The sequence below is a fragment of the Salmo salar genome, chromosome ssa02, assembly GCF_905237065.1.
Source record: "Salmo salar chromosome ssa02, Ssal_v3.1, whole genome shotgun sequence".
Lineage (NCBI taxonomy): Eukaryota > Metazoa > Chordata > Actinopteri > Salmoniformes > Salmonidae > Salmo > Salmo salar.
This window is the reverse complement of record NC_059443.1, coordinates 71,468,624-71,480,768: the sequence shown is the minus strand read 5'-3', so window position 1 is coordinate 71,480,768 and position 12,145 is coordinate 71,468,624. Positions and strand designations below refer to the sequence as shown.

General features: G+C 41.0%; 1 protein-coding gene across 1 annotated transcript; it reads left to right on the top strand.

Moving 5' to 3' along the window:
• The first annotated feature begins 3,321 nt into the window (after nucleotides 1-3,321).
• LOC106595916 (lysine-rich nucleolar protein 1) lies at nucleotides 3,322-11,118 on the top strand. The gene is made up of 6 exons (XM_014182942.2): nucleotides 3,322-3,416; nucleotides 3,663-3,731; nucleotides 4,000-5,199; nucleotides 5,669-5,737; nucleotides 10,340-10,411; nucleotides 10,527-11,118. Exons 3-6 carry the CDS (start codon nucleotides 4,000-4,002, stop codon nucleotides 10,839-10,841), a joined length of 1,656 nt encoding a protein of 551 aa, XP_014038417.2. The 5' UTR covers nucleotides 3,322-3,416; nucleotides 3,663-3,731; the 3' UTR covers nucleotides 10,842-11,118.
• The last annotated feature ends 1,027 nt before the right edge of the window (nucleotides 11,119-12,145 follow it).

Here is a 12,145-nt window from a genome sequence, read left to right as displayed (position 1 = left end):
TGGCATCCTGGTCAAACGTAGTCCACTATATAGGGAATAGGATGCCATACTGGACACACGTAACAGCTAGGCTACAGCAGCCTAACGCCCTCTGCTGTTGGTAACAGAGTCTATTTGGGTTCCATAAAGCTAGAGGTTTTTAATGTCACGTGCACAAGGACAGTAAAATACATTTATTGCCCAGCTCAAAGCCCAACAATGCAGTAATCAATAACAATGTAATACTGAGAATAACAGGGTAGAACAAAAACACACAGTAAATAAAAAATAAGAAATAAGAAGAACATAATAAAGTAAGTAAGCATACTATATACAGGGTCAGTTCCAGTACCATATTATAATGTGCAGGGATACTGGATCTATAGAGGTAGATATGTATAGTGGTAAACATACTATATACAGGGTCAGTACCATATTATAATGTACAGGGATACTGGATCTATAGAGGTAGATATGTATAGTGGTAAGCATACTATATACAGGGTCAGTTCCAGTACCATATTATAATGTGCAGGGATACTGGATCTATAGAGGTAGATATGTATAGTGGTAAACATACTATATACAGGGTCAGTACCATATTATAATGTACAGGGATACTGGATCTATAGAGGTAGATATGTATAGTGGTAAGCATACTATATACAGGGTCAGTTCCAGTACCATATTTTAATGTGCAGGGATACTGGATCTATAGAGGTAGATATGTATAGTGGTAAACATACTATATACAGGGTCAGTACCATATTATAATGTACAGGGATACTGGATCTATAGAGGTAGATATGTATAGGGGTAAACATACTATATACAGGGTCAGTTCCAGTACCATATTATAATGTGCAGGGATACTGGATCTATAGAGGTAGATATGTATAGTGGTAAACATACTATATACAGGGTGCAGTACCATATTATAATGTACAGGGATACTGGATCTATAGAGGTAGATATGTATAGGGGTAAACATACTATATACAGGGTCTCAGTACCATATTATAATGTGCAGGGATACTGGATCTATAGAGGTAGATATGTATAGTGGTAAACATACTATATACAGGGTCGTCCAGTACCATATTATAATGTACACGGATACTGGATCTATAGAGGTAGATATGTATAGTGGTAAACATACTATATACAGGGTCAGTACCATATTATAATGTACAGGGATACTGGATCTATAGAGGTAGATATGTATAGTGGTAAACATACTATATACAGGGTCAGTTCCAGTACCATATTATAATGTACAGGGATACTGGATCTATAGAGGTAGATATGTATAGTGGTAAACATACTATATACAGGGTCAGTTCCAGTACCATATTATAATGTACAGGGATACTGGATCTATAGAGGTAGATATGTATAGTGGTAAACATACTATATACAGGGTCAGTTCCAGTACCATATTATAATGTGCAGGGATACTGGATCTATAGAGGTAGATATGTATAGTGGTAAACATACTATATACAGGGTCAGTTCCAGTACCATATTATAATGTGCAGGGATACTGGATCTATAGAGGTAGATATGTATAGTGGTAAACATACTATATACAGGGTCAGTTCCAGTATCATATTATAATGTACAGGGATACTGGATCTATAGAGGTAGATATGTAGAGTGGTAAACATACTATATACAGGGTCAGTACCATATTATAATGTACAGGGATACTGGATCTATAGAGGTAGATATGTAGAGTGGTAAACATACTATATACAGGGTCAGTACCATATTATAATGTACAGGGATACTGGATCTATAAAGGTAGATATGTATAGTGGTAAACATACTATATACAGGGTGAGTTCCATATTATAATGTACAGGGATACTGGATCTATAGAGGTAGATATGTATAGGGGTAAACATACTATATACAGGGTCAGTACCATATTATAATGTACAGGGATACTGGATCTATATAGGTAGATATGTATAGTGGTAAACATACTATATACAGGGTGAGTTCCATATTATAATGTACAGGGATACTGGATCTATAGAGGTAGATATGTATAGTGGTAAACATACTATATACAGGGTCAGTTCCAGTATCATATTATAATGTACAGGGATACTGGATCTATAGAGGTAGATATGTATAGTGGTAAACATACTATATACAGGGTCAGTACCATATTATAATGTACAGGGATACTGGATCTATAGAGGTAGATATGTATAGTGGTAAACATACTATATACAGGGTCAGTTCCAGTATCATATTATAATGTACAGGGATACTGGATCTATAGAGGTAGATATGTATAGTGGTAAACATACTATATACAGGGTCAGTACCATATTATAATGTACAGGGATACTGGATCTATAGAGGTAGATATGTATAGTGGTAAACATACTATATACAGGGTCAGTTCCAGTATCATATTATAATGTACAGGGATACTGGATCTATAGAGGTAGATATGTATAGTGGTAAACATACTATATACAGGGTCAGTACCATATTATAATGTACAGGGATACTGGATCTATAGAGGTAGATATGTATAGGGGTAATGTGACTAGGTATCAGGATATATGATAAACAGAACAGCAGAACAGCAGCAGTGTGTAGAGTCAGTATAAATGTATGTGTGTGAGCAAATTATGGAGTGAGTGTTTGCCCACACTGCATGGTTGCATCCCAAATGGGTCAAAAGTAGTGGAGTAATAAGCACATGGGCTTTCCAAGAGCTCTGCAACTTGATTGAATATGTTTTGTTATTCTGCACGTTTTTGAGAGAGAGAACCATTTGACTCTCTCTCACACACACACACACAGCATATGAGAGAGAGAAAGATAAAGAAAATACGAGGTGTAAAGAAGGGAGAGAATCAGGAGATAGGACAGAGCGACAGGAGGAGCGTGCCGTTGAGCTTTGTTGCTATAGACACACGAGGACGATTACTAGAAGATTATCTGACAGTATTTCCGGGTCAAGGAGCAGTACAGCACTGGTGTACACACGTTTCTACGTGAGTCTTCAAAGTAAGTCAACTTTAATGCCGTTATTTCTAAATATTGAATGATGAAACGTTCAAGTAGTCTTCCAAGTAGCGAATTGCTGTGTTCACCCGTTGCAACGTGTTTTATCACCGGTGACGGATTATTTGGCCAGCTAACATGGCAAGCTAGCTAACCCTAACACCCCATGCACACATTCAATCGATGCTGCTTGCTAGCATAACTTGACTTACACTGATCAAGCTGTTTTGCAAAGTACATTATAACATAGGCAAATAGACTGGTAAATGTTATTGTTTTGTATAACTTACCTGCGTTAACTGAACTGGCAGTGTTTGAATCTGCAGACGGCTTTTCATGACGAAGTGGTTTTCGTGTCCGAGAAGACAGGAAGATGCAACACCGTGGCAAAGGTCTTTATTGATCAGGTAGCTAACGTTAGATGAGATCACCATAAAATAAATCACATTATCAATTGATCAAATCGCATCAACAACAATCATCAATTGATCACCAGTCAGTGTATGTGAATCACTGATTATAAAACACCTTCCTCCACATGTGCTGGGATTGGCTGCCAATTTGGATAGACAACCTATGAAACATAGTACTTTAGCCAACATCTACTGTAAAAGTGTACTGTTAGTTTTTAATCCAGGCGTTATCCCCTGTAGGCTCAACGTCTGGCCCTACAGAGGGAGATAGACAAGGAGTCCCAGTCCACGGTTTCAGTCAGATCACTGGTTAGTATCTGGTTCTGTGTTGCTCTCCAAAATGACACTGCCTGCATCCCAAATGCCACCATATCCCCTATTTAGTGCACCACCTTTGAACCAGGACACATTGGGTCAGAAGAAGTGCACTATATAGAAAATAGGGTTCCATTTAGGACACACGCTGTCAAAATCAATATTGTGTCCATTTTAAACCTAAAATCATTCTCTACTATGTCCTTTGAAGTGACTGCTTCTTTCAAACAGATACATATTGTGGGATGTTTATTTTTCTCAGATGGTCCAAGCCGACACAGGCAACAGGATGGTTACCATGAAGAAGACGAACAAGAAGAGTGGGAAGGACACCCACGCTGAGGAAGAGATCTCAGAAAACACTTCCATAAACCAGGGGAATAACGAAGGAGTGAAGAAGAAAAAGAAGACGAAAGGAGAGACTCTGGTAGAAGAAGAGCAGGTGTCATCCAATGGGGAAGGGGGGAATACGGAAGGAGAGCAGGAGAAAAAGAAAGGGAAGAAGAAGAAGTTGTCGTCTGGGACCAACGCTGAGGAAGCCATGACTAATGGAAATGACGGAGGGTGCGGCCAGAAGAAGAAAAAGCAGAAAGGTGTTAACACTGTCAAAACGGAGGTAGAGACAGAACAGAGTGAATTAAAGGACGAGAAAGGAGTAGTGGAAAATGGGCCAAAGCAGAAAAAAAAGAAGCTCTCTCAGGCAGAAGAGACAGAGATCAGCGTTGTCAAGGTAGAGGAAGGAGAGATGATAGAAATAAAGAAAGGCAAGAAAAAGAAGGGAAAAACAGAGGAAGAAAAGAAAGTGAAAAAGATCCCTAAAGCTGCTGAACCAACTGAGGAGAGTCAGGAGGGGGAGACGAAGAAGAAGGGTAAGAAGAGAGCAGTCGCTGAGAAAGGAGAGGCAGAGAAAGAAATGGTAGTAAAGAAGAAGAAAGGAGAGACGAAAGAGAGAGAGAGCGGAGAGGCAGTGAAAGAAATGGTAGTAAAGAAGAAGAAAGGAGAGACGAAAGAGAGAGAGAGCGGAGAGGCAGAGAAAGAAATGGTAGTAAAGAAGAAGAAAGGAGCTGAGGCCACAGTAGCAGTACAGGAGGAGGAACAGAATAACACCAAAAAGAAGAAACCCAAATTCTCCAGCAGCGCTGCAGACACCACCATGGAGACGGAAGGAAAGGAGGGCAAGATGAAGAAAGAGAAGAGAAAGGCCTCTGCACTAACAGAGAAGGAGGATGTGATGGTGGTGGACAAGCAAAAGCACAAACATATGAAAAGGGTGGATACGAAAGGAGTAGTGGAACAGTCGGAGGACGGAGAGAGCGAGGGAAGGAAAAAGAAGGTGAAGAAGAGCTCCTCTGAGGTAGAGACAGAAATGGAGGACAGCACCCCTCACAAGAAAGGGAAGAAGATTATGACGAAGGGGAAAAAGAAGATAAAGGTGGAGAGCTGCACCCCTGAAGACCAGGAGGTGAGTTAAAGGGGTTAAGGGTCAGAGGTGAAGAGGTTATCAAATCATGGGTCTCCTTCAGCAAGGTACAACATTGTGGAACGTTCAGATAGACATATATGATGTAGAACAAACATGTCTCTCTGACATGTAGAATGAGGAATCATGTCGGCTCTATTCCTGACATTTCTGTCTGAAACGGTCCACAATGTTTGCCTATGGAAGGTGGCCCTGATTCTAGAGCCATTTGAAAGGGGGGTCCTTGTTGAAAGTATTGTAAAAAGCATGCGCTGACACACACCCAAAATGCTGGAGGTGCTGACTAACAGAATAGTTAACTGTTAAATTAATATATGCTCACAACAATTGAATGGGTAAAACAGTGTTGACTTTCTTACTTAATTGTTTCTACTTAAAGGTATTAAAACGCTGACAGTATCAGTATGAAGGTCTGTAGTTGTCTGATATGTTGTTTTGCTCCAACCCCCAGAGGGACCAGACGGACGTGGTTTTCCTGTCAGAGACCAGGGGAAACGCCTTCGAGATCAATATTGATCAGGTAGATCGCTAACGACCAATTAGATCTATTTGGATCCTGTGAATCCCACTTGCCAGTCCACCAATCCAAGTCTCCGTTCCATCTCTCTGTCACTGTGAGAAAGAGAAATGTAATTTCTTCCTGGTCTGAATTAAACATTTGTATATTGATTTTCAAATCAAATGTATTTATATAGCCCTTCTTACATCAGCTGATATCTCAAAGTGCTGTACAGAAACCCAGCCTAAAACCCCAAACAGCAAGTAATGCAGGTGTAGAAGCACGGTGGCTATGAAAAACTCCCTAGAAAGGCCAAAACCTAGGAAGAAACCTAGAGAGGAACCAGGCTATGAGGGGTGGCCAGTCCTCTTCTGGCTGTGCCGGGTGGAGATTATAACAGCACATGGCCAAGATGTTCATAAATGACCAGCATGGTCAAATAATAATAATCACAGTAGTTGTCGAGGGTGCAACAAGTCAGCACCTCAAGAGTAAATGTCAGTTGGCTTTTCATAGCCGATTATTGAGAGTATCTCTACCGCTCCTGCTGTCTCTAGAGAGTTGAAAACAGCAGGTCTGGGACAGGTAGCACGTCCGGTGAACAGGTCAGGGTTCCATAGCTGCAGGCAGAACAGTTGAAACTGGAGCAGCAGCATGGCCAGGTGAACTGGGGTCAGCAAGGAGTCATCATGCCAGGTAGTCCTGAGGCATGGTCCTAGGGCTCAGGTCCTCCGAAAGAGGGAATTAGAGAGAGCATACCTAAATTCACACAGGACACCGGATAAGACAGGAGAAATACTCCAGATATAACAGACTGACCCTAGCTGCAGCATAAATACTGGAGGCTGAGACAGGAGGGGTCAGGAGACACTGTGGCCCCATCCAATGATACCCCCGGACAGGGCCAAACAGGCAGGATATAACCCCACCCACTTTGCCAAAGCACAGCCCCCACACCACTAGAGGGATATCTTCAAACACCAACTTACCATCCTGAGACAAGGCCGAGTATAGCCCACAAAGATCTCCGCCACGGCACAACCCAAGGGGGGGCGCCAACCCAGACAGGAAGACCACGTCAGTGACTCAACCCACTCAAGTGACGCACCCCTCCTAGGGACGGCATGGAAGAACACCAGTAAGCCAGTGACTCAGCCCCTGTAATAGGGTTAGAGGCAGAGAATCCCAGTGGAGAGAGGGAAACCGGCCAGGCAGAGACAACAAGGGCGGTTCGTTGCTCCAGAGCCTTTCCGTTCACCTTCACACTCCTGGGCCAGACTACACTCAATCATAGGACCCACTGAAGAGATGAGTCTTCAGTAAAGACTTAAAGGTTGAGACCGAGTCTGCGTCTCTCACATGGGTAGGCAGACCATTCCATAAAAATGGAGCTCTATAGGAGAAGGCCCTGCCTCCAGCTGTTCGCTTAGAAATTCTAGGGACAATAAGGAGGCCTGCGTCTTGTGACCGTAGCGTACGTGTAGGTATGTATGGCAGGACCAAATCGGAAAGATAGGTAGGCGCAAGCCCATGTAATGCTTTGTAGGTTAGCAGTAAAACCTTGAAATCAGCCCTTGCCTTAACAGGAAGCCAGTGTAGGGAGGCTAGCACTGGAGTAATATGATCACATTTTTTGGTTCTAGTCAGGGTTCTAGCAGCCGTATTTAGCACTAACTGAAGTTTATTTAGTGCTTTATCCGGGTAGCCGGAAAGTAGAGCATTGCAGTAGTCCAACCTAGAAGTAACAAAAGCATGGATTAATTTTTCTGCATCATTTTTGGACAGAAAGTTTCTGATTTTTGCAATGTTACGTAGATGGAAAAAAGCTGTCCTTGAAACAGTCTTGATATGTTCTTCAAAAGAGTGATCAGGGTCCAGAGTAACGCCGAGGTCCTTCACAGTTTTATTTGAGACGACTGTACAACCATCAAGATTAATTGTCAGATTCAACAGAAGATCTCTTTGTTTCTTGGGACCTAGAACAAGCATCTCTGTTTTGTCCGATTTTAAAAGTAGAATGTTTGCAGCCATCCACTTCCTTATGTCTGAAACACAGGCTTTTAGCGAGGGCAATTTTGGGGCTTCACCATGTTTCATTGAAATGTACAGCTGTGTGTCATCCGCATAGCAGTGAAATTTAACATTATGTTTTCGAATGACATCCCCAAGAGGTAAAATATATAGTGAAAACAATAGTGGTCCTAAAATGGAACCTTGAGGCACACCGAAATGTACAGTTGATTTGTCAGAGGACAAACCATTCATAGAGACAAACTGATATCTTTCTGACAGATAAGATCTAAACCAGGCCAGAACTTGTCCGTGTAGACCAATTTGGGTTTCCAATCTCTCCAAAAGAATGTGGTGATTGATGGTATCAAAAGCAGCACTAAGATCTAGGAGCACGAGGACAGATGCAGAGCCTCGGTCTGATGCCATTAAAAGGTAATTTACCACCTTCACAAGTGCAGTCTCAGTGCTATGATGGTGTCTAAAACCAGACTGAAGCGTTTCGTATACATTGTTTGTCTTTAGGAAGGCAGTGAGTTGCTGCGCAACAGCTTTTTCTAAAATTTTTGAGAGGAATGGAAGATTCGATATAGGCCGATAGTTTTTTATAATTTCTGGATCAAGATTCGGCTTTTTCAAGAGAGGCTTTATTACTGCCACTTTTAGTGAGCTTGGTACACATCCGGTGGATAGAGAGCCGTTTATTATGTTCAACATAGGAGGGCCAAGCACAGGAAGCAGCTCTTTCAGTAGTTTAGTTGAAATAGGGTCCAGTATGCAGCTTGAAGGTTTAGAGGCCATGATTATTTTAATCATTGTGTCAAGAGATATAGTACTAAAACACTTTAGTATCTCCCTTGATCCTAGGTCCTGGCAGAGTTGTGCAGACTCAGGACAACGGAGCTTTGGAGGAATACACAGATTTAAAGAGGACTCCGTAATTTGCTTTCTAATGATCATGATCTTTTCCTCAAAGAAGTTCATGAATTCATTACTGCTGAAGTGAAAGCCATCCTCTCTTGGGGAATGCTGCTTTTTAGTTAACTTTGCGACAGTATCAAAAATACATTTCAGATTGCTCTTATTTTCCTCAATTAAGTTGGAAAAATAGGATGATTGAGCAGCAGTGAGTGCTCTTCGATACTGCACGGTACTGTCTTTCCAAGCTAGTCGGAAGACTTCCAGTTTGGTGTGGCGCCATTTCCGTTCCAATTTTCTGGAAGCTTGCTTCAGAGCTCGTGTATTTTCTTTATACCAGGGAGCTAGTTTCTTATGACAAATGTTTTTAGTTTTCAGGGGTGCAACTGCATCTAGGGTATTGCGCAAGGTTAAATTGAGTTCCTCAGTTAGGTGGTTAACTGATTTTTGTCCTCTGACGTCCTTGGGTAGGCAGAGGGAGTCTGGAAGGGCATCAAGGAATCTTTGGGTTGTCTGAGAATTTATAGCACGACTTTTGATGCTCCTTGGTTGGGGTCTGAGCAGATTATTTGTTGCGATTGCAAACGTAATAAAATGGTGGTCCGATAGTCCAGGATTATGGGGAAAAACATTAAGATCCACAACATTTATTCCACGGGACAAAACTAGGTCCAGAGTATGACTGTGGCAGTGAGTTTTTTGTAACTATATATGAATAAAATATGAATGCATTATATTATACAAATGCTTATTAGTGAATGCTGTTGTCATTGATTAACACAATGCTGCAGTCAAACATATTGGACACACACCAACCAATATAAATGCTCTATACTGATTAAGTAATACCCTGGTCTGTGTCAGGGATACTCCCAAGTGATTGCAAAGCCTGCAAAGTGATTCTGCTGTTTTGCCAATAATCAGATCTTTTGCCAATAACTGAGTATTTTTATTTTTTAGACTAGGAGTACAGTAAATATAATCACCAACCACATGTTATAGACTATAACATGGACTATAGAGTATATGTTGTGTACTATATAACATGGACTATAGAGTATATGTGTGTACTATATAACAGAGTATATGTTGTGTACTATATAACATGGCCTATAGAGTATATGTTGTGTACTATATAAGAGAGTATATGTTGTGTACTATATAACATGGCCTATAGAGTATATGTTGTGTACTATATAAGAGAGTATATGTTGTGTACTATATAACATGGCCTATAGAGTATATGTTGTGTACTTTATAACATGGACTATAGAGTATATGTTGTGTACTTTATAACATGGACTATAGAGTATATGTTGTGTACTATATAACATGGACTATAGAGTATATGTGTGTACTATATAACAGAGTATATGTTGTGTACTATATAACATGGCCTATAGAGTATATGTTGTGTACTATATAAGAGAGTATATGTTGTGTACTATATAACATGGCCTATAGAGTATATGTTGTGTACTATATAACATGGCCTATAGAGTATATGTTGTGTACTATATAAGAGAGTATATGTTGTGTACTATATAACATGGCCTATAGAGTATATGTTGTGTACTTTATAACATGGACTATAGAGTATATGTTGTGTACTATATAACATGGACTATAGAGTATATGTTGTGTACTATATAACATGGCCTTCATATAAAACGATGGTCCTATTATATTCCATAGGGGAGACGCCTGGCCCTGCAGAATGAGATCGACCAGAAGTCCAATCCAGTCCTACTCAAACCGGTACCATCGGTCAGTACTCTTATGTCAGGACACCAAGGTGTATCTGAAATTTGGGGTCACATACCAACTCTTCTCTGTTACAAATCATTATGTGGAATATAAATATGACGTTCTTCCCTTCCAGGGTTTGGGCCAGTGGGGCACTGCCCAGTTTGACAGTTCCGACCAACACAATAAGTTCCTGCGGTTGATGGGCGGCTTCAAGAAGGGCGGGCAGCCAATGGCAGCGAGCGGTGCGACGGGAGGGCGGGCCAACATGGCGCTGACTAAAGACGGACAGCAGAGCTTGCAGCAAGGCCTACTGGGGGAGTTTGAGCGCGCTCAGTCGCGCCGCATGGACTTCACGGGAAAGGGGGCGGGACTTGGGTTCTCAGCGCCGTCCAATAAGAAGTTCTCGATTGACATCAACACAACCCGATCGGTGCGCTTCGATGACTGAGTCTGGACGGACCCTTGAGTGTGTGTCTAGCATCCAAAACCGATTTGGATGAGTGTGTGTACCTTTTCTCTTGCAGGGTCTTGGGAGTGTCTGTCTGTGAATGTGGTGTGTATGAATGTATATACAGTACCAGTCAAAAGTTTGGACACAGCTACTCATTACAGGGTTTTTCTTTATTTTTTACTATTTTCTACATTGTAGAATAAAACTATCAAATAACACATGGAATCATGTAGTAACCAAAAAAGTGTTAACCAAATCAAAATATATTTTATATTTGAAATTCTTCAAAGTAGCCACCCTTTGCCTTGATGACAGCTTTGCACACTCTTGGCAAATATATTTTGATTTGTTGAACACTTTTTTTGGTTACTACATTATTCCATATGTGTTATTTCATCGTTTTGATCTCTTCACTATTATTCTACAATGTAGAAAAAGGTAAAGAAAAATCCTGAAATGAGGTGTGTGCAAACTTTTGACTGGTAACAAAAATATAAATGCAACAATTAATGATTTTAATGAGTTACAGTTATAAAGAAATCAAATAAATTCATTAGGCCCTAATCTATAGATTTCACATGACTGGGCAGGGGTGCAGCCATGGATGGGCATAGGCCCACCCAATCAGAAAGGGCATTTCCCCACAAAAAGGCTTTATTACAGACAGAAATACTCAGTTTTATCTGCTGTCTGGGTGGAGGGTCTCAGACGATCCCGCAGGTGAAGAAGACTGAACGTCGAGGTCCTGGGCTGGCTTGGTTACACGAGGTCTGTGGTTGGTTGGATGTACTGCCAAATTCTCAAAAATGACATTGGAGGCAGCTTATGGTAGAAAAATGAACATTCAAATCTTTGGCAACAGCTCTAGTGGACATTCCTGTAGTCAGCATGCCAATTGCACACGCCCTCAAAACTGAGATATCTGTGACAAAACTACACATTTTAGAGTGTACACAATTAGAGAAATAACATTTGTGTGTGTATGGAACATTTCTGGGATCTTTTATTTAAGCTCATGAAACATGGGACCAACACATTTATATTTTTGTTCAGTGTATATGAGTACTGTGTGACATAAGGCTGCACCTATCCACCTGTGGTATCAATGAGAGCAGAGCTGTGTGTGTTTCTGCCTTCTGACTGGTCCAGTATGATGTGATGCTTCCTGGCTGTATGATATGAGGTTGTTGGCATCCTGAATGGCACCCTACATAGTGCACTACTTTTGACCAGCAGCCTATGGGCCCTGTAGTGCACTATATAGGTAATAGTCTATTACAGTCAACTAATGCCTTAACTGA

What these genes read in the sequence shown, in the direction of transcription:
- LOC106595916 (XM_014182942.2), top strand. Translation starts at nt 4,000, where the DNA reads ATGGTCCAAGCCGACACAGGCAACAGGATGGTTACCATGAAGAAGACG. An exon ending in TCGAGATCAATATTGATCAG is followed by an intron (nt 5,738 to 10,339) that starts GTAGATCGCTAA and finishes TATATTCCATAG; the next exon opens with GGGAGACGCCTGGCCCTGCA. An exon ending in TACTCAAACCGGTACCATCG is followed by an intron (nt 10,412 to 10,526) that starts GTCAGTACTCTT and finishes CTTCCCTTCCAG; the next exon opens with GGTTTGGGCCAGTGGGGCAC.